At 44.6% G+C, this 22,108-nt stretch overlaps 1 protein-coding gene across 3 annotated transcripts in view; it reads left to right on the forward strand.

Moving 5' to 3' along the window:
* Positions 1-22,108, forward strand: part of LOC119445521 (monocarboxylate transporter 12-like) — a 107,827-nt gene that overhangs the window by 57,461 nt on the left and 28,258 nt on the right. For all 3 annotated transcript variants that reach the window (XM_049663366.1, XM_049663367.1, XM_037709785.2), the window contains 3 exons: positions 11,987-12,303; positions 19,792-20,067; positions 21,609-21,752. In XM_049663366.1, coding sequence (XP_049519323.1) covers positions 12,174-12,303; positions 19,792-20,067; positions 21,609-21,752 — 550 coding nt within the window. In that variant the 5' untranslated portion in view covers positions 11,987-12,173. The remainder of the gene's footprint in view (positions 1-11,986; positions 12,304-19,791; positions 20,068-21,608; positions 21,753-22,108) is intronic.

Here is a 22,108-nt window from a genome sequence, read left to right on the forward strand (position 1 = left end):
GAACAATGAAATAATTGAATAAATTTAAATATTATGCTATAATTATTATTTAGTTAATTGTTTGGTGAGTAATCTGCACGTGAGAAATATCACCAAGTTTTCAGCCATTAAGTCATAAATCTGAGTTATCTATTTGAGCTCGTCAAAATTTTTACACCAAGCTTGGTGGATTTAAGCATAATGACACCGTGTCTGTGCCAGCCTGAATAACGATCACAAATGACTGCGCCCTGCCCTTACGAAGCGCCATGTCGTACTTACGAACCATTGTTTCTTACGAATTGAAACACAATTCTGTCTGAAATACCTGCATGCAGCTTGACAAAGCGCGTTCGTCTCTTCTATTATTGGGTTTTTGAGGAGTTTCGAGTCAGCAGAATAACTTAGGTGAGGTGCCTGAAGCTCATTAATCTAAGCGGAGTGTAGAGAAGTAAAACGCGAGGCGAGAATTGCCCACACAGTCGCTAAGAACTGCAATTTTATTGAATAAATGGCGTGTTTATACCACCTGCTGCTGCAAGGCCAGTGCCGGGCATTGGTAGCGCACATGTGGAAATATATGAGTGGGGCAACAGTACATCTAAAGTTTCAGCCACACACAAACACACCAAAAAAAGTAAATAAAAGTAAAAAGTAAATGAACAGTCAAGATCATGAAGCACGTTGAACCCCGCTAAAAACAGCTTGTCTCTCACGTGAAGCAACTGGAGGTGTGTTTAAGCGCATGTTTCCGAAGTTTCGGATGCGATAGGCTTCCAACATCAATGCGTTGGCCTGGTCGGCGTTACGACATTCATGGCATTGGCTTCAAAGCAGATCCTACAACCGCGAGAAAAAGTGCGGAGACAAAAATTAGCCCGCTAAAGCTATTTTTTCTAAAATTTTCACAGCCCTGAAGTGCAGCCTGAAATGGAGTGGTACAAGAACCTGCACATGTTTGAGTAATTCAGTGCATTCCTCAGTTTCTTGCTTCACCCGAGAGATTTGTAAATTCTCGCTCCAGCCGTGGTCTTCAAACGGCACTTCCCATTCGTAGAAATCCGTTTAAAGATGGCTACATGTCTATTTGGTGAAGGCAATCAGTATATTAGGTTAAACTGTCTCACTCTGGAATCCTCAAATACAGAGCTCAATGATGAGTTGTCCCTCTCGCGAGCCAGTCGTGCGATCCAATCTTGCAGGACGCCACCGTTTATGGCTGGAGCTTGTCACACAATGCCCTTATTCTTTGTGGCTGTCAGTGGAGATGAGGCAAGCTTGAGCTTAATCGGCTTACATAACTTGCGCCGGTGATTGTCGACGATAGAGGCATGTTAAAGAAAAAGTGGTCAGCTTAATCGAAAGGCCCCCTTCACCATACTACGGCGTGTCCGATCCCCACTGTGCTGCTCTGGGATTTTAACTATAATCAACCCCTATCAGTTTTATTTTCTCGAAGCCTTCACTCAAATCCAGCAAATGGCAGCAGTGGCTGCGAGTTGATTCCAGGGTCGAGCCACGTGTAGGATCGCTGTCGCATGACACAAACAGCCACACCGCGTGACACAAACGCCCACACCACGTAGAACAAAGAACCACACGTGCATAAGCACCAGAGCTTTTCTTCGGGAAGCATCCCAGCAGGTTAGGAGCAATGCGCTAAGCACAAAGTCAAATATTTCTGGAAAGCGATGTTGCAGTTAGATATAATAATTTTGGCTAGGCTTTACAAAATGCGAGGTTAACTGCAAGCCAGAATGCTCCTCTCCCACGTGAAAAAAAAGATCGCTTATGATTATTAAACGGGTTTCAATGGCTTCCAACTTGACTACGTGGGGATCACCTAGGCAGGCATTAGTTTCTTGGAATAAATAAGAATAGGCCAGTGGTAATGATCATCATCATATAGGGTTGTCGCATAAGGGGGTTATGAGTCATGTGTGTTTTGTCGACAGTGCATATTGTCTCTTGTTCTATATATTCATTACCTTATGACCCCTCTTTCCCCTTGCGTGGAGTAGGGTAGGAAACAGTGTGCATATCTTGTTTACCCACCCTTCTATCTTCTATCTTTCTTTTCTTCTCCGAAACAACAGACGCTGCTAGTGGTCGCTTCATCGTTGACCGCAAAGTCGGTCTCGTCGCGAAGTGGAGCGCAGCGCTACTAGTTACTAAGACGAAAGCCTTAGACGGCTTATGGGTCGAAAAATTCTACGACCGTCCTGCGTTATGGAACCCAAATTCAGGTGAACTCTCAGACACATTAAATGGGATAAGTGATTAGTGGCGACACGTTTAAACGTGAATTAGGTGTTTTGGGTGTTAAATGTGAATTTAAGGTACAATATGTGAATCCAAAGGTTTTATAAAATGGCGTAATGCAGTTAATGGGGTGATAAGTGATTACAGGTGACACGTTTAAATCTGAACGAGGTGTTTTAAGTCTTAAATGTGGAGCGAAGGCGAATTACGTGAATTGCAGCGACCTATCATACGGTGTCCACGTGTACATCCGGTTAGGCGTGTTGTGGAAAGAACCCGTGCTATGACGTGGCGCCTCATATAAAACTCGGCGAGGTGCCGGCGCGCTTCAGTCTGTCTCGTCTTACTGGACGGGCTGTGTCGCGTCATGGAAAGTTCTTATTCAGAGGAAGAACTGCCTAAACCTAATGCGAAAAAAAAATCAATTCAACAGGAAACGAGTAATAGGAAGTAACTATGCAACTGAAAGAGAATGTCAAAGTAATTTAATAAACATCTCGCGAGCGCGCAGATTTTCGCCTTCATCCTTTTGAGCATATCCTAAAGCGACTGTCAAATTTTTAGCATGTTCCGCGCTGTTAGAACAGAGGACATATGAGGTCGGTATCTCTTTACCCCTACAGTAGGTCCCGCCTGCAAAGGACTGTGGTGTTCTGTCAGTTTAGTGCTTCAAAAGGAGAAAAAAAATCAAGCTGTAGTTCATCGCTTATTTAGAGGTCCGGAAAAGATGTGATTGCGCATGACGCGACAAAACGGAACCGGTTCATGCAACTGCATAGTTGCGATGTTGTTTTCAAGCTGTAGATCATTGTACGTCGCAACATGACACGCTAGCCTCGCTTTAGTGTCAAAATCCCATTACATTTAAACACATACGCCGCGAATCGACCGCTACGGAATGTCCCAATTCGCATCATGAAGCCTGTTTATTACGCTTTGTGTCTCGACAGCAACTCACAATGCAAACTCCATGTCACGTTGACTTTCATTTTCGAAGGGAAGATCAACATGTTGTGATGGCTGTTATGCAACCCACTGCTTTGTGAATTCTTTCCTTTAGATAATGGCGCAGGATAATGTTGTTGCTTTTGCGACATCAAATACAATTTAACTTACTATGGTTTGATACCCATTTCATGACGACTATACAAGTTTATTTCATATTCAGAGGTGCGTTGATAGATGCGGTTAATCAAATTCGCTTTTAAGAGAATAGTCTCATAAGTGTGCTTATTTAAAATAATTAAATTTGTAGCAATCATTCATTCCATTCAAACAATGAAGTCGGCCACGCCTCCTCTTATATGTAATCTTCGGATGTGGCGACTGTCGCAGTTTCTAGTTTCCGGGTAAACGCAAGCAATAATTTGCAGCGAGCCCAATTTGAAGCATGAAATGCTTCTGGTGACACTGACGAAGCTTTAGCGAAACGTTCGCTTTGTCTAAGGCATGGCGCACGCTCTCGTTATCTCCATCAATCATGCAACAGTGTCTGGCCAAATATTGCTTCCTATTGGTCATCGGCAACAAATTAAAGGAATGTGAAGAAGATTCCGCACGACAGCCTGAACCGATGGTTTCTAGCAGCGCTTGTCCGGAGACGCGCTGTCTGCAGCATGTATGATGCGGTGAGCGCTTCACAAACGTGTCCCGGATGATCCGTTCCTCTACGCGACACACTCAGACAATAGATGAAAGATGATACCGACAACTAAGCGACGACATCATGGTTATGGCGTAAGGGAAACGAAATTTTGAGAATTATGTGTGAAAAAACGGCTGAAATGTATATATATATATATATATATATATATATATATATATATATATATATTATATTTCGAGATCGGTGACTAAACACTCACATGCAGGCGCCCGCCGGATTTCGGCGCGACACTTCTCTTCTTCTGGGGTTCTTACGTGCTGAAACCACGATATGATTATGAGGCACGCCGTTGTGGGGTACTCCGGATTAATTTTGACTCCCTGTGGTTTTTTAACGAGCACCAAATGCCAGGTACACGGGCGCTTTTTCCATCTCGCCCCCATCGAAATGCGGCCCTCGCTGCCGCGATTCCATCCGGTGCTTAGCAGTGCAACGTTGAAGCCACTACTCCAGCATGGAGGGTGGACGCAACCTTTAAAAAGATGGTGGCTTGGCCTTCATTTTATTTCCTAGTGCTCATCTTCTGACGCAACATTAAGGAGAGCAATATTCGAAGGAGTAGTTATCTGTCTGAACTTATCAAATACATTTTTTAATGTCCCTCCAAGAATCCCAATTCTTTGTCAGAAAGATATGAAAATGCAACGCATTCATAGGTGTCTATGTGATGCGAAGCTTCGGTGAACCATTTAAATAAATGCCACACGACTAACGGAGATGCGTGAAATTAAGCTCGTTTTCATCCCATGCCATGTGTAATCATCTGCAATGTTTATGTTTATCCACCGCTAAAATCGCAACGTTATCCTCATGAAATATTCTCACGCCGTTCCCCAGCTATAGCGAAATCAAACACCATATCATGCGGATGCTTAAGTATGAGGTCTATTTAATGGAGTAGGACAAAGGCACCAGACGATGCCTATCCTGGGAAGAATAGTGAGCGCAGGTACACGAACGACGTATAGTAGCCATTACGCCAGGCTTTCGCCTTTTCGCCGTCGCCTCACTTTGAGCCGTGGCCGCACTGTGACGTCGCATCACGGCCCTCGATTCTTCAGCAACTCGGCTCGTCGCGGTGGCCCCGCGGCCAGCGCTCCTGCCGTTGGTAAAGTCACTGGAACCTGGAAAGTACCGCAACCGCCGGAGCGCGCGCAGGCAACACTGCGCTGTAGTTGCCAGATTTGGTCCAACCCGTCTCTCGGGCGGCAGCAGCTCAGCTATATAGCTTCGCTTTGAGCGGTTTATATTATCGCAAATCGACAGATTTCGTCGTCCTTAACATAGAAAATGAGATGGTGCATCTTCTACGCGTGCGAAGCAGTACAGATAAGTACGATGGAAGATATTTACAGGCGCCAAATTGCATGCAGCGAGACCAGCGAGAAAACGGGCGCTCGAACGACCGGCCTTTCATTTGTTCTCCTTCCTGATAAGTTTTGTGCTCGTTGGCAAGCTAGCCAAGGCATATACTAAATTGCTTAATTCCATAATTAAACAACACTACTGGTGCTTTAAGCATTTTATACGTCGCAGGTCTACGTGAATGTCGGGTTTGTTTACGTTGACTGTTTTACCCTCGTAGCTAACTCGAAGCTATTGGACGCTCTGCAAAGAACGCGAGCAGCTCTTCCTCGGGTTTTCAAGGCTTGCTACAGTGCAGACCGGCACGATGGTTGTCGCAATGGGCCCTGTGAAATCCACAAGCAAAACCGTATTTTGCATAGCTAGACACGATATAAATTACATGTACTCGGAAATTGAAGTATTCAACTGCACCCCCCCCCCCCCGTTCTAAATGCAAAACGAACCCGATGCTCGTGTGTCACAAAAGATTTTTTAGGCTGACTAGGTATCAAGCATTGTCACGCATCGTTTATAGGCGTGGATGTAATAGCTTTCGAACGTGGCTACTGATTTACCGCGCTCGAAACGATGGATAGAGATCGACTTCGACGAATATAAACGGTGCCTGACTGCTGTAGAAGGAAATATATGCTAAAACAGAGTTCTCTAGGTCACGTTCCCGTGGTTTTAGGCAGTGATAAACAGCAACACACGAGGAAATGCAGATTTTAATATTCGACATTGACAGGTCGATAAATATTTACTGCAGTGATTTTCTCACTACATTATGGTATTTTTTACACAGCAGTCTGCATTCCGACGCTCTTCGAGTGGCATTTCTGCTCGGTTCTGCATATTTCTGAGCAACTCCTAGCTTTGTTTGCGCAAGGCAAACTGCTGGGTACAAAGCAAACGCATCACGTCAAGAAGCTTTTCGATCACATTATGGCATTTACGCAGTTCAATGAAACCGCAAATTCTCAGCTTTGCGATATCATCAAATTCAACTAGTGGGAGTGGAATTGTCACGCATTATTCGGTGCAGCCAGATAGGACAGCGCTTGCGGTCGCTTTTTCCGCTTAATTGGCATCGCGAAAAGCGCTTTCCCAGGCTCCCGGTGGTTACTTCACCAGAAAGCGTAGCACCCGGGCGCTTCCTATCGGATTTGTTAAGTCTACCAAAGTTACATATGCCCTAAATTTCACAAAATGCAAAATATGACCTCGTGGGTGTCTCATACTAAAGGCCCTCAATTTTTTTTTTTTTTTGCTTTCTTAAAGAGAGCAGAAAATCTACTGACTTAAGCTCATACGCGCAGCGTGTGCGAGCGATGCCTTAGACTGCTTGTCCGCTCCGGCGCGGCGTGCACCATCTATGGAGGAAAGTGATCACCTGACGGCAACTGACCAATTGGTGGCGCGGCGGTGAAGAGATAAGGGTTGCGGTGCTTTCCAGGTTCCAGTGACTTTAGGGCATTGGGCGCTCGCCGCGCCCTCTGTCTGACGTCTCTCCACGGGCCTCAATTCTCCGGCAACTCGCCTCGTCGCGTTCGCCACGCGGCCACCGCTCCTACAGGCGCGAGTCCGCCATTGCCTGGTAACCGCCACTTTGATGAGTCTAACTACGCCATTGACGATGTCGCCACAAAAGCCTATTACTTTACGGATCGTAGAAGCGTATTCATTGGTGTGAAAAATACAGTTTTACCCATTGGTTGACCACAACGTCTCTGCTTTCTTAGTCTAGTGGGAAACCACTAAGTTTATTAACAACATGTCTAACTACAAGCGAAGCCTAAGCGCAGCCAGGGGTCTATAGCTATCGCTACTCGACGAGGTTTAACCAGAGCTAAACCACAGCCAATTTTTTGCATCGTTTGAGATTTCTTTGTAACATAGCTGATTGTGCAAACTAAAAATCCGTCTTGCTACAGTTAGTAGATTACAACTTTTCTTTTATATTGAACAAAGCTCATATCGTTGCAGTGTTTTCCAAGAAAAAAAAACATTTCGGCGTTCTTATGTATATTTAGATATGGGCTCCGAGCCGACCCCTCCTACTAAGAGGCGTATGTGTTTCCGAACTATCTATCCACCGACATTATATGCACGTGCTTTATGCCGTCATTTGTTGTTTGATTACACAGCACAGAAGTGCACGAACTCGCACGCATTTGTAGGTGCTCTTTTGCCTGTTTGCTGGAGCTTGCAGTCGGCGCGCACATAATGTCTACATATACCACACATATGGCAGGCTGCCGACTGGCCGTGAAGCTGTGACGCCAGACACCGGACGGTTAGCAAAGGAAGCTTCGATTTATTCATAGTAACATTAATTTCATTAGCCCGGCAGATGGCAACAGGGCTGCAGTAGCCTACAAAGTGTTGCTGTCTGTGTAGGAAAAGAGGGTGCCAAGAAGATGTCAACGACTGCGTCAGGCTCCTGAAACTGAATTAAATGGTTTGGACATACGACTTAGTAAGAACATTATTGAAAGACTAACCAGCGATACTTCGTTTCACTAACGCATTTCATTGCACACGGTGCTTCGTTTCTCTGAGGCTGCTTTATTGGCGCTGCAACTGGCTTGCGCGCTCATGTTTGGTATAGACCTGATATTCGATTATATTTGTAATGATGGTCAGGAGTATCCTTCGTTGCGCTGGTAAATACACCGGTAATTCACCAACAAGTCGAGTGAATCATTTTAAAACAGTGCTGCACAGCGTCTGCCCATCGTTGCGTTGTCATGTTGTGATGTCAAATAACTTTTAAGTAGCCCAACGCAGTGTATTGCTGCATTGGAGATCTGCCCCTGTTAAAGATACCTAGGTACTTGCATTAGAATGGAACCATCGGTTCTGTGTTTTGAAAGTGGTCCATCGAGGTCACAAAGTGGTCTCTGCATCAGAGGAATGCACTTTCAGCTTGTGTTTACGGAGAGCGTCGCTCAGGGGCATTTTCACTTTTTTTTTTGTGGTCCAAATCAGCTCGCCTTCTTCAACCTCCTAACTCGCATTGCAAGCGTATATTGAGTTATCTGAAAAGGATCACATGAGTGATCCAGACAATTATGCTCATACCATGTGCCACTAACTGTAGTATTTTGTGAAAAATGCTACCTTGAAAAACCAGAACAAGTCATACAGAGATTTAGCTCTTAGCCTTTCGGGTAATTTCAAGCATGACATCGAGGAGGCAGAGCATTCGGAAAGGAAAATTCATCTACAAGCTGTGCTTTTTTGTAAAGCGACTATGGCATTGTTGCGTCACATTAAACGACACCCTGCTTTTTAGGAAGATACCAGTGAATCAAGCAACAAAACGTATTTTTTTCGTAAGTGCTCTTGTCCACTGACCAGCAGCCTTCACTAAGGCTACGTTCTACATCGGGTTTGGCTGGCATGTGCTCTTGCGAGCAATTGTAGCGTACCTTTTTCGAAATACTGGGCCAAGTTCGATATCTGCTGAGCTCCCTTATTCTTTATCTTTGTCTAAAGAGCAGCCCGGAAATTAATCACGGAATAGCAGCACTGAAATCAGTGTTTTTTTCTGCAAGCAGCACAGTATTTTAACATCAGCTTGAAATCAAATAAAGGATGCACCGCTGTGTTTTTAGTTAGGCGGCACACGGGTCTCCGCATTATGCAGCTGTCGTTTTCTACGCTCGCTGTCGCAAAATGTTTACGCATGCTGCAGGATCATGTCACGTCGAGTTGTCTTCGTCAGCGTCAGCGCGGAATAGGTTCACTGTTGCTCTTCTGCGTGCATTCCTGAAGCATCTTCTCGCTTTATACGCGCTTTTGCTGTTATAATTATTTTTTTGTTGTTGCAGCACACTTACATTTTCGTGTTGGCACGGAAACATGAGGTGTGTTTCGCGTGTGCTTTGGGACACAATTAGTAAAACTTACTTTTACAGCGGGAGCTGTATATGGCTAGGCGAAACGAAGAACCGTTAGTCCCATGTTTCGCTAAACGTCTCCATTGGCTGTGCCGTCAGTTACGTCGTTCTCTACGTCGCACCCAAGCGCGCGCGCCATTGGCAGCGCCGTTAGTGACTTCGTTCTCTGCGTCGTATCTGCTCTGGCCGCAACGCGGGCTGCTCGGCTCGCCGTTGTCGCATGAGTTCGATATCACGAGTTAGCTCGGCGTCGTGTTTAGCAGCATCCGCCCGTCATTGGCGATTGCGTTCCACTTGGCGATTTCAAAGTGGACGTTTCGTCGTAGCCGAAGCTAAAGTGCTGCTCGAGAAACTCCCGCCGAAAGTGGGCGTTGGCCCCGGCGAACGCGTTCCCGCCATTGTTGACGCTGCTCTGCCCGCAATGCCGCCTCATCGGCCCGCTGTTGTCGCATGCTTTCGATATCTCGAGTTAGCTCGGCGTTGTGGTTAGCAGCATCCGCCCGCCATTGGCGCTTGCGTTCAACTAGAAACACAAACATGTAATCAATAATTGAGAAACGCTTCAAAACAGCGTCTGGATTAAGCCACTGCTAAACACCGGGGCCGCAGGTTTCAGCTTCGCTGGTTAATGATCTGTATGGAGTGCTTGGGCAGTGTTTTTTTGATGAGCAGGTTAAGAAGGTCAGTCCTTCAGTCGCGGAAAGACAGCAATGGGTGTTATCGACCGGTGCGTCATTAGAAAGGGGAAGGAAAGGGAAGAAAGACATGGTAAGGCCAATGAGTCTTTAACCATGCGCCCGCCGAGTAGGCCACCGCAAAGAGCCACAAGTGATAAAAGGATACAAACCAGACAGGAAAGCAAGACCAGTGCACTTACGCTCGATGACACGCTGTACCACTGAAGCCGGTCACAAAGGCTCATGGACTGCAGAATGCGAAAACAGCGCTCGTCCTTTCATTCTTATCAGGGAGCGATAAGTCGATTAGTAAGAATTTGTCTCCATGAAACGTTTGAGTGTCTAGATGGTTAAAGACATACCGGGAAAGGAGGGATTGCCTGTGAGCGGATATCCAAGAGTAGCATCCATTATTTTAAGGTTACACCACATCTGTTCAGATAGCGGGTAAGATTTGCACTCGAGGGCCATATAAGTACCACTTATCATCTACTAACACTCAGTGTGAAATATCTGATCCAACAAATATGTAACGGAAAAGGCAAGTTATTCCATTCTAACTCTTAGAAGCAACACGCGGAATTTTATATCAGGATCAGGGAAGCTAATCGATACATTTCGTCTGGATGATTTTATTTGCGTCCCGGGTGGCATGCCCATTGTGCATGCTCCTCCACTAGCGTGTTTGCTGGTGGTGTGCCTTATGGCACGATGTTTTACAAGAGCGCCACCGCGGGAACTCGTTCGGAAAGATACTTCACCTTGTTGCCCTTCTTTTATACACACGGTGTCGGTGGCTGTGTATGTGGCTCTAGCAACAAATGAGCGAAATGTGTTAAATGTACTAACACCATAAAACAATGTGACATAGGGATAAATCAGTGCAGAATCACGGAAAGACGCGTACAGTATCCTGTTTGATTAATAATAGTAAACTGTTCTGTTCTTTCGATGTCATTCTCAATAGACTGACGGTGAAAAAAAACACGACATGATCGTCCAGCTATGATCAGTTTAACAGTTTAATCGAAAGTAGAGGGGCCAGTATTGCATTACACACAAAAAACTGCGCTCGCAGCGTACATTTTAGCCCAAAATTGCAATATCAATTCGCTTCCTCTAAGCTCTTCCTACCGAAAGCGACCTGCATTCTGGCATGACTTTTGTGTCAAGAACTCTGGGGCCACCACTGTGTCATCGGCTCTGAAACATTCCAAAACCACGTGCGCGCAGTGCAGAGAAGGTGTATGCCCACTGATTTTCCAGTGATTCTCGGGCGGACCGCTGAGACGCAAATGTAAATGAAGCCACCCGATGCAGAAAGCACTTCATTGCATCACCTTGGTGTCAATGTTGCCGGAATGCAACTGAGAGATGACAAAAACTAAAAAAACTTTTATCCCTACCAAACGCGCTCACATTTTGTCACCTTGCAGTGGGACGAGCTTGGTTTGCTTTGGTAATGCATGGCTGAAGCTCTGAAATATGTGTCATGGCCATTTTAAGTTGTCAGTCTTACGCTGCTGCCGAAGCGTGCGCCATTCTGGTGCTATCATTCTGACTTTTGTTGTAATCATTCATGCAAAGCAAGGTTGTAGCTTATTCATTAGTTTACAATCTTTAAGATGCAAAATCTTCTGTTCTGGGCTTGGACTTGCTCAAGCCCAACATTTTGGTCTTGATCGGCGCTGTGCCATGGTTAATTTCGGAATGAGTCGCTGTCATAGCTTATTAGCAGGCATGAGACGTTAGGCTACTCTCTGTGAGCGGACGTGCGACCATATGATTATTGGTCCCTATGTCAAGGTCATACCTTTGGGGACCTTGGTGATCTATTGATTTGATTGTGTGCGAAATCCCCCATAGTGTCGCTAGTGGCGATCAGTTAAGCTGCACGCATTTATGATTGCAACATGCGTCGTGCATTCTAACTCTCCCAGTACCTCCAGAGTACAAATCTACGCAAACCCATCCATCCCAAGCGGCGTCACATGATTAGCTTGACGTAAAATGTCGAGCAGCGCTTATCTGTTTTATTATTTCCTTTCGGTCGCGCTCTTAGCCGTCATCTGTCTGTGTCGGCGGTGCCACGCGCGCTGCATATAGCGCAATAGACCTCCAACAGAAGTTCATCGCGTGTCGTCCCACAGGTGGTTGCGCGGTGTGGGTCCGGAGCTGCCTGGTTTGTGCCGGCATTGCGACAGTTTCTGCGTCGCTGGAGGCAGCTGCCAGGGAAAGCCCCTGTCTGTTGCAAAAAAAGGGGGACTCTTCCGTTCCTGCAGCCCTACTTTCATCAAACTCCCAAACCCGTTGCCAAGCGACGTGTTTCCAGCAACAATGGTGGCCGACAGCTCGGAGCTGGCGGTACCGAACCAGTGTCTTTCATTTTGCGGTGACAGCGATCTAAGGCCCAGGCGTCCTTCGCTACAAGCTGGTCTGTCTGAGTGCGCTGGAGTGGGAAAACGCGGTGAGTTTTTCGAATAATGATACGATAAAAAGCAAGTAGAACAAAAAAATACTGGTGCGCAGTTGCCCAAACTTGCACATCAAATAATCAGACAAAACCCAACTTGAGCTGGACAACGAAACATAATTTATTTGGCACTGTTTATTGCTCCCAGCGAAACATACTTTCCTGCAAGATTTATTAGAAGAAAACTGGGTGCTATTGTCTACAGGAGCTGTCGGTATGGTAGTTCTGCCGGCGTCAGAATGATCGGTGGTACATGAATTTGCATTAACTTCGTCCTTCTGGATTAATTCGGCTTTGTAACATTGCAAATTGACCGTAGAAACAAAATACTGCGTTGTAACGGCAACAATTCGTAATGATTAGATATGTCCGCACAGTCCGCACGCGTTTGGAAATATAATCGCGTAGAAATTTAGTGCAATAAAGTCAGATAAAGCGTTACGGATAAAGCGACATGAAAATCTGAAGCAGCAATCACAAAGACTAGGCAAACTAACGTATCGCCCGTCATTATCATGTCAGCTGAACGATTGCTTCGCCAGTGTTCCGTATTGGAATTTTAATTATTACTTTTGTATAAAGGAAGCACAAATTCGGCTCTTCCTTTATGCTTTCGTCAACCTGTGAGTTGCCTTTCGAATCACTCTTTTCTTCCAGCTACAGAAGTGTGTGGTAACTCGGTTAACATGTGTCCATTACGCACGTCTATTTGTTTGTTGATGCCATCGTATTATTTATTCCGCTCTTGAAGCAGTTCATGTTTCTATATGCTGGCGTCCGTTCACAGAAGCAGCAAATGCATCTAAAAGCATAAAGATATGTGCACTTTCTGCACTTAGAGATGTAAAATCAGAAGTTCTATAAATTTTATTCCAGGTACAGGCCTTATGGAGCTAAAAACAGAAGTGTTTCACATTCGTTCAAACTGCTACAAATTATTAGTATCAGTAACTACTCTAATAAAATGTGCTCTCAACTTATGCGTGCGTATTGTGCATGTTACTTTATGCATTGAGGTGTTCATGCGGATCTTGTGCGTTCTATCCATGCGTTTATTTTGCGCGAAAATTGTCTTCGCATACAATTCGTGCAGTCAAACGGCGGAACAAGTAACCAGTGCCTTGAATTTGAAAGGGAGCCATGCAGTGTTATAGGCAATAATAATATTTTAATGTGGAAATATTCCATGGCTATGTCCTGCGGCCCTTTGATATTACATATAGTAGCCTCTTGAGTATGGTGATGACATTAAACAAAATGAACTTTGTTTTCATTTAGGTTTTTTATACTTGAATCAGTTTCAACAGTCGACAAAGAATATTGTGGCGTTTCGTGTTCTTTTCTATGAAGTTGAGTGCCAGAGTATGACAGAAAAGCTGCTCACAGACGAAATGATGCATATGGACACAAGAATCCCACCATTTTGAACCTTAATATGCATAAGTTGACCGCGGTGATAAGGTGACGACGAAGGTGATAAGGCGAGGACAAAGAGCAAGCTGAGGCTTTATCAGGCACCAGTTGCGAACTGCAGTGGCAGCCTTCTCAGTACGAGAGGGAACAGACAAGAAACTGTAGACATCAGAAAGTGTTTCGATAAGATAATTTATAATTCTTCGTCCATCAGACACAATAGGGCCCGTATCAGTATCTGATGCATGTGCACAGGTCTGCCTTGCCTCCAGCATCGTCCTTAGTAAGGTTTCTGCCCTTAGATCTACTTTTCACGTATGTTTTTTTTGCGAAAGTACTACCCAAATCCATTTATTATAATGCAGCACTAATCGATAAGGTCATCAAGGATGTTTAGTGCTCTCTTAGTGCGTCATTGATAGAGCAGCTGGTCTGTCCTACATCAACTTTTACAAAAATCAATGGAGTCCTACGTATGATACCACTTGCGCAAGAGACGAACAGTTTATATTCTTGCTCACTTGCTAAGCCATACACTGCAGTTGGCAAAGCTTGGTAGGGGCTGTGAAGACCTTGCCTACATTGCGATTTCGTACAATGCTTCTTTACTTCGAGCGAAATAGCCCAAATGTACGTCGTTATGACGTATTTCTTCTGACCTCTCTTGTGGCTGTCGAGCACAAAGTCATCCTGTCGAGTTCTTTACGGAGCGATATTCCTCATGCGCACAGTACGAAGGACGAAAATTCCGAGCTGCTCTGACGCGTAAACTGAAGGCCGAAGATAGGAACAGCCTTGTGCCCGGGCCTTACCAAGGCCAACTTAGGGCACGGGGCGCCGTGTCTCGTTTTAGGACTTTTATGTCGGAATAGTGAGAAGTCGAGGTGCGATATGACTATGCCGCGTCCTTAAGTCGTAACAACAACATACGCTACGATAATGAATGACGTACAGGGCTATTCTTAAACCAGATAACGAGAAGCCCGTTGACAGGATTTCCAAAGAAAGTGGCAACGAGAAAGTGGCACTGATTGAAACACCGTAGGCCACTGTCAGCTGCGGACGGAATTGATGTATTAGGCGAAACACCCACGCTTCTACAGATATAATCGTAGCAGGGGTGCGACATACATCGCTGTTTTCTTTGTTTGTTCGGTTATCACCCATATCAGCCTCTGTGTTTAATGTAATTTCATTTCTCGCTGCAAGTACATGCGTGCTAATGCATGAAGGATTGGAACTCTTTTTCAATAAATCCGCTTTACCTGAATATCGTTTGCATCAACTTCTCTGCCTCTTCTATTTGTCCAAGCGCCCACTTTAACCGAAGTATTGCACCTATTAGCCTGGGTATATTAGTTTTCTCGTAGTTTCTAATCACTTGACCATGAGAAATTCAAATACCACATCTTTTTAATTCGACGCGTTGCGTCCAGATACTAAGATCTCAGACCAATTTGCCAATGCGTGGTCTCAATTTAATGTCAACGCAGCTGTTTACATTATAGATTTCACTATTTTCTATCATTCTTTTTTTTTTCTTGTCGACATTCGATTTCATAAAAAATCACATGTGTAAGTAATTCTTGCTCACGAAGCAAAGAGCTGTTGGCTCAGTGTAAGCATACTAATGCCACCATTTACCGCAATTAAATAAAACAAGAAGAATCCAGGAATTTGTTTGTAAATGCTCAGTTTGAAATGACCTATTTATAAGTGGCACAAGTGCGCAACTACATTTTAGAAGTCGTGAAACTCTATTTTGTTGCAAGTGCGGCCATTTATGGGCCTGCTTAGATGTAATTTCATTACCACACGATTCCGCGTGGCAACCCAGACGAATAAAAAAAAATTGAAATTCCCCATGCTGCGTTCCACCTCAGCGATGAGTCCTGCTGGACGAAAAGCACTAGTGTTTTGTGAAAGAAGTGATAAACAATCACTGATGACTGTATGGCAGAAAAAGCTGGACCTTGGGAGTTCACCAGCCTCCAATAAAAAAGAAAGGCATTACATAACAAAGAGCTTGATGAGAACTCGAACGTGGAAAGGTTGCCATAAATTGTGACGCCTGCTGCGCGCTTTATATGTGACAAAAGATTCTATGGCTCCCCAACGCTTTGCACCCATTATATTTGTTCAATACCTCAATTATACTCCAGATCAGGTTTTCATTAAGGGAGTCCAGCCCTGTCGTTGTGGGCTATATTTTCTTGTCTGCGATACATCAGCGTAGGAGTTACCAAAAGCACGTTTTATAAAGCATGAAATGGTTTTGAGCCCCCGTTGTAAGTTACCGTCACGTGACCTTGAGAGAAAAGCCGGAGCGGTTATCCTGGCACTCAAACGAGAACACCCGGACGATCAGTCAAAACTTCAGGAAATGCGGCCGCTGGCCCCCAACCCTTTGTACAGGACGGCATTATACATACGTTAGTTACTGCCCAAACAAGTTACAAAAATATTGCTTCCGATTTCTTCCTAATGTTTGTTCACAGTATCACTCAAGCTGTAACTTCTAGTACGCTGGAGGTTTATTTTTCATTTCCAATAGCGACGTTCAAAAGGCAGATACAGGGCACCATACAGTTGATTGTCATCTTTTGGGACTCCCGTGTACTTAGATTTAGGTGCACGCTAAAGAACCCCAGGTGGTCCAAATTTCCGGAGGCCCCGACTACGACGTGACTCATAATCAGAACGTGGTTTTGGCACGTAAGACCCCATAATTTAATTTAATCTTTTGGGACTGAAGGGCTCCCTGTGCTCTTTTCAACGCCAGCGGTCCGTGAGGTGGCCGCACATTTGCAGTCGACCACTTCGACGGGACAGGAAAAAGTACCGACAGACTATGAGCGCGCTGCGCTGTTGCAACAAGAAAAACGGTTGAAGGCTGCCTCACCACAGGCAGCAAAAGACGCTATATGGTAGCCATTTCATGCTTACATCTACTCTCGATTACGGGAGAGCCAGCAATTTTGTTATTTAGAATTATGGGGAAGATTATGGGCGGACTCGTTGGGGGCACTTTACATAGAGCTTCGCTTCAGCAGCTTTCTCGCGCAGAAGAGGAACTTGGTGTTATTCGTGCAGACTTTGTGCGTAAGAAGTAAAGCGAGAAATGTAGAACAGAGGAGGAGGAGAGCTACAGCCACGTCGCACAGATGGGCGGTATCGCGCAACACACTGTCAAGGCCACTACTGACTTTTATTTCGCCACCGTGAAACGTCACGAACAGCCGGCACCACGTTGTGCAGAGCAGTAGCATTGAAACGGAGTCAACACAAGCTGTCAGGCCATGAGGGAGCCCTATGACAAAAAAGAAAAGCTAGACAAAGTTACCACGCAGCTTCGTATTTCGAGGATTCGATGGTCTAGGTAAGACTCGAACGGCAAAGAAGGCCAAAAGTTGCGTAATGTTTGGGGCTTTATTTGTTGACTTGTTTTGATTTCAGATGCTTGCTTAGCGTCATTGCCTAAGTACATTGGAATAGTTTGTGGAAGTTTTTTTATTTGTTTTTCCTAAATTTAAAGAGCACAGATTGGGTTCTCCAGCGGGTGACCGAAAAGGGTCATTCTCGCTTAGACATTTCGCTGTCTTTTCTACCATACGATCGACAAAATAAGTAACCGCTACTTGTGTGTAAGAAAAGCGTAAGCCAACCATAAATGGGAAGCATTTAGTAGTATCGAAAATGTCAATGACATTTCGAAAATACGCAACGATTTCTCGATATCATTACACTGAAAAGATGTGCTCTTCGGTTGTCGCCGAAATTATGACACCGGGACCACGTTTAAACATTATCCACAATGACAAAACGAACAGCGCTCCCTCATGAGATGATATAAGGAGGACAAAGAAATAGCATTTATTTCATGCTTGCCTTTTAAACAGACAGAGATGAGCAGTTACTAAAGGCCGAAAATTATCAAAAAACAGACCGACCTAAATAGACATATCCTGCCTTTTATGTGATGTTTTGTTGCTTTTCTGTCTGCATTAAAGGCAAGCGTAATAATAAAAAAATAAATACAGCAGTCAGGTGTGTCAGTGTGCTCTTTGCTGTATCGTACCATCAGGTAGCGCTGGTCTTTTTGTAGTAACGAACAAACTAATCCCTCAGTGAGGTATCGCATATATCATTTATGTTTCAGGACAATGAAACACTGCCATTTTTTTTTGCCTGAGCGCTGTCTCCCAGAAGTCTTTGCGGTATCGTCCTATCAGGTAGCGCTCTCTCGTGTTGTACCGGACTCTCTAGTATTTGGTCAGGCCTCTAGAACATCATTTCGGCTTCCAGATATTGTTAAACATTGATATTTTGATTGATTGCCCGCAGGTACTGTGATCTGTAGAATTTCTATATAACATATGACTAAGATCCTATAGTGGGCATTGCAAGGGGGGGGGGGGGGGAAGAACGAAGGTACACATTTCAATGCACAAATCATACAAGCGATGAAAACACATACTACGCTGTAGTTAACGGAATATCAAAACATCATTATTCCTGGTGCTTTCCTGGATTGTTGCGTTCGGACACAATTACAGCAAAGAGAAGGCTGTGACAGCATTTTAATAACAATATAACTGTCACACGATGACACACTCGGCAAAAAAAGGAAGACACAGAAAAGAATTATCCAACACATAACGAAACAAGTGGGAGGGTACAGTATTTTACACAGTTTTGAAGTGACTGAAGAAAATAAACTGGCTCCTTTATGATGGCACTGATTTTAACTCTATGATTGATAAAGCAAACGGCGAGTTCAGATATTTATGCGTGCGTGTCAAGTACAGGATAAGTTTTGTAGCAGTGGTCCAGAAGTGAAGTATGAGGTGCTAGTAGAATATGCGCAAGCGCAAATGGAGAGTTCCTATAGAATGGGGAATCAAAAAATAATAGCCGGGAAATCTTTCAGCGCATTGTAAGTGGGTTCAGAATAAGGGAATATTTTAAGCAGGATAAGCTTTGATAGCGTGAAGATGATGATAGAATGCAACGGGCAGCTTTGTTCTGCACTATTACGAGCAAGTTCGTAAGAGGAGCTTGGTGCGGATGCCATATAAAGGAAGCCAATTATAAAGACCGCATTGTAGAAATATATTCAGGAGTGTGGTTTATTTGTTAACAAACTCTAACAGAGGTTCGAGAGCCCCCAGTTTTTTTGGATCCATTAGAAATCACGTGCTCTGTATGGGCGGTACAGTTGAAATTGGAAGTAAAAATAACACCTAAATATTTCTGCTATGAGGCTGATTCGACGGTGCCGCCATCTATCCTAAATACATTAGAAATATTAACAGCAAAGGAAAAGTTTATATGTTTAGTTTTTTGTAAGTTTATACAAATTTTCCGTCTTTTACATCATTTTGAAAGCAAAAGAGATGCACTTGAAGGGCGCTCACGTCCGACGGTTTAGTCATTGTTTTGTAGACTACACAGTCATCCGCAAAGAGACGTACTGAAGAAGTCTCGCTTGAGCCTGTGTCATTTACATCTATTACAAATATTAGAGGGCCAAAGAAAGACCCTTGACGCACGTCTGATTTTACCCATGCTAAACTGGAAACGAATTCGTCTAGTTTAGCAGGGTGGCAAATCCAGCGAGTTGGTTTTTTAGCGTCATGGTGCCAACAGCGGGACTGGACACGGATTGAGTAAAAGGAGAGATGCCGTCGCATTAGCACACAAGGATGGCAGTCGCATTAGCCCTCGGATGAACTGTGCGGATTAAAATGAGTGGCTTATTTCGCTACGTATACTTTCAATGCGTGTTAAATCGGATTTTTTTTTTTTTTTTTGCTGAACGTTCTCACCTTGCCCAATTGCGAGTGGTACGGTGTACGGGCTCTAAAACAAATTGACGTGCATTACTGAAAACTTTGAAGGTTCACAGCGCGCGCTTTGTTATACCGGCGGTTGACTGTAGTTGCTTCTCGCGCTCGTTTGAAATAATAATGTCGCATTTTTGCATCTTGGTAAACGCGCTGCGGCTTTACTTATTTCAACACCGAGTTTGCCTATATTAGAGTGCAAGTGTCCCATGCCGTGACGCAGTTGAACCAACCACAAAGCTGCCTAAATGGAAGCTCACCCGGCCTGCCGTGCTTCTTCAAGCCGGCGCGGCGCGCAGCAGCACAGCGGCGGCGCCAGGCAGCCGCAACCTGGAGAAGTGGGTCATCGGCGCAGCGTGCGTGGCCACGACGTTCATGACGGGTGCGACGTTACGCACAATAGGTTTTCTCTTCGTCAACTTCCTGGGCCAGTTTGGAGCCACGAGGCAGCAGACGGCGTGGTCGGTCAGTTTCACCTCAGCAGGTGTAGCGTTCTCCGGTACGTAAACCATGCTGTCACGCGGCCATGCTGTCATGTGGCCAATGTAACCAATAGATTTAGCTTTCAGTGCGAGACATAACAAATTACGATGAAAAAATGGCATAAATTTCTCTTATTAGACACGAGCACAAGAGTGTTTGCCTAAACACTTTTTCTGGCAGGGCAGCAGGGGAACTGAAAAAACAAATAATGTCGTCACGATGGCAATGTTAGCGTGTACATCGAGTTTTAGAACGCTCCAAGACACTTGGTTTAGCACCTTAGTACACTGACGGCAGAGAACCCAATATGTATACTGTATATATTAAAAAGCAGCTCTCAACTATATATATATATATATATACATATATATATATACATTATGAGTTAGCTGGCACATAACCATGTGCATGCGTAACAGAAACCTAGTCACGCTTGTTAAAGTTAGCTACTGTGCCTAAGAAACTTCCAGAGTTCTGCAATATCAACTCAGGGCAAGCACTTGAAATCCCGTTAGGATTACTGGCTAGCACTAAATAGGGCGTTTAGTGATAGTCAAATAAATGGGCGGCTTACATACTCGTTCTGTCATTGAAAACAATGGGAATAAAAAACCTGTTATTATGTGGTTTGCTGAAGGAAGGATGTTTCATGAATCTAAATGAATTTGCGAGTTGCGTACGCCTGTAGTCGATTTGTTTCAGTCTTTTAAGCTGCACGGCTGAGAGAATTCCAGCGAGGGCGCAACACCTATGTCTTCTCATTGAGCAATCAAACGCTCACAGCCGCTACTCGTTGTGATGAATGTGGATGTTCCTGGTGGCCGACTTTCTATTCAGCTTACTGTCAGTGTCAGGTGTGCTCGTGTATCTCGATGCTTCATCGCTTCCGGGAATTGGAAGCCCAATCACATGTGTCATGACTGCTGTTTTGCCGCGGCGAGTGCTGCTGCCGTTGTCAGATACACAAGCGTGTCCCTTCTGGATGGACTTGGCAGTATTTGGTAGTATACTGGGGCCGACCACTGTCTGGACACTCTACCGGTGCAGCCTCATCACTATGCGTTGCTGGCGGGCGCCATTTTGGCCAGATGACGAAACTCTCCCCATGTTAAATTGGCGCCAATCAAACGCTGGTTGCTAGTGTTCGCCTTGAAAAAGGGCGTTGCTTTTTTAATTTTGGTCATATGCATAAAAAACGGTAAAATAGCTAGTCTAGCATGAGAAGCCAATATACAACGCCGCAGCAGTGGCACCGCAACTCGCTATTCTGTATGACATGCATAAAATTATATATATATATATATATATATATATATATATATATATATATATATATATGAAAAAGGTCGGTCCACCGACCGAAACTGTTGGGAAAATAATAAACCTAAGATAACCGCGAAGTTGTGCTTCTGATTTTCCTATATATATATATATATATATATATATATAGGACTTGTTTTGAATGGTTTCTGCAAAGCACATCACATATTCGTAGTACGCTGCGTAAATAAAATATCAGATTGTTTCTTTGCCTCATTCGCCTTTTGTGTCTTTCAGGAGTCCTCTGTAAGTTCCTGCTTCGGTGGTCACCCCCCTGGCCATTGATCATGATCGGTTCAGCCTGCCAACTGGCTGGGATGTTTGGCGCCTACTGTGCCACGAACGTCACTGTCTTGGCGGTCACCTTTGGCCTGCTCCACGGTCAGTTTATGCGCACAAATAGGGATGCTTCGGCAAATTTTTCGCGTCCGTGCGTGTACACCATCGCGTCGACAAAGCAAAATTTTCGTCTCCAGATCTAGTGTAATTTTGTGTTTCCGCGTGACAGAGTTATGTTTTCTCGTATGTTCAAATTATAATCCGATGCTATCATGTCTGCAGGTTGTCTGCAAGTCGTACTTTACAAATTTTGTGACGCACTTTACTTTGAGAAATTGAATTAGTTCAATAACGCACCTGCCCCCGGCGGAGGGTCCGCCAGAATGAAGATATATGCGGTACTCCGGCACACCTGCGCGCCTGCGTGATGAACATGTGCACACGATGTATCTGTCCTT

Source organism: Dermacentor silvarum, chromosome 3, assembly GCF_013339745.2.
Source record: "Dermacentor silvarum isolate Dsil-2018 chromosome 3, BIME_Dsil_1.4, whole genome shotgun sequence".
NCBI lineage: Eukaryota > Metazoa > Arthropoda > Arachnida > Ixodida > Ixodidae > Dermacentor > Dermacentor silvarum.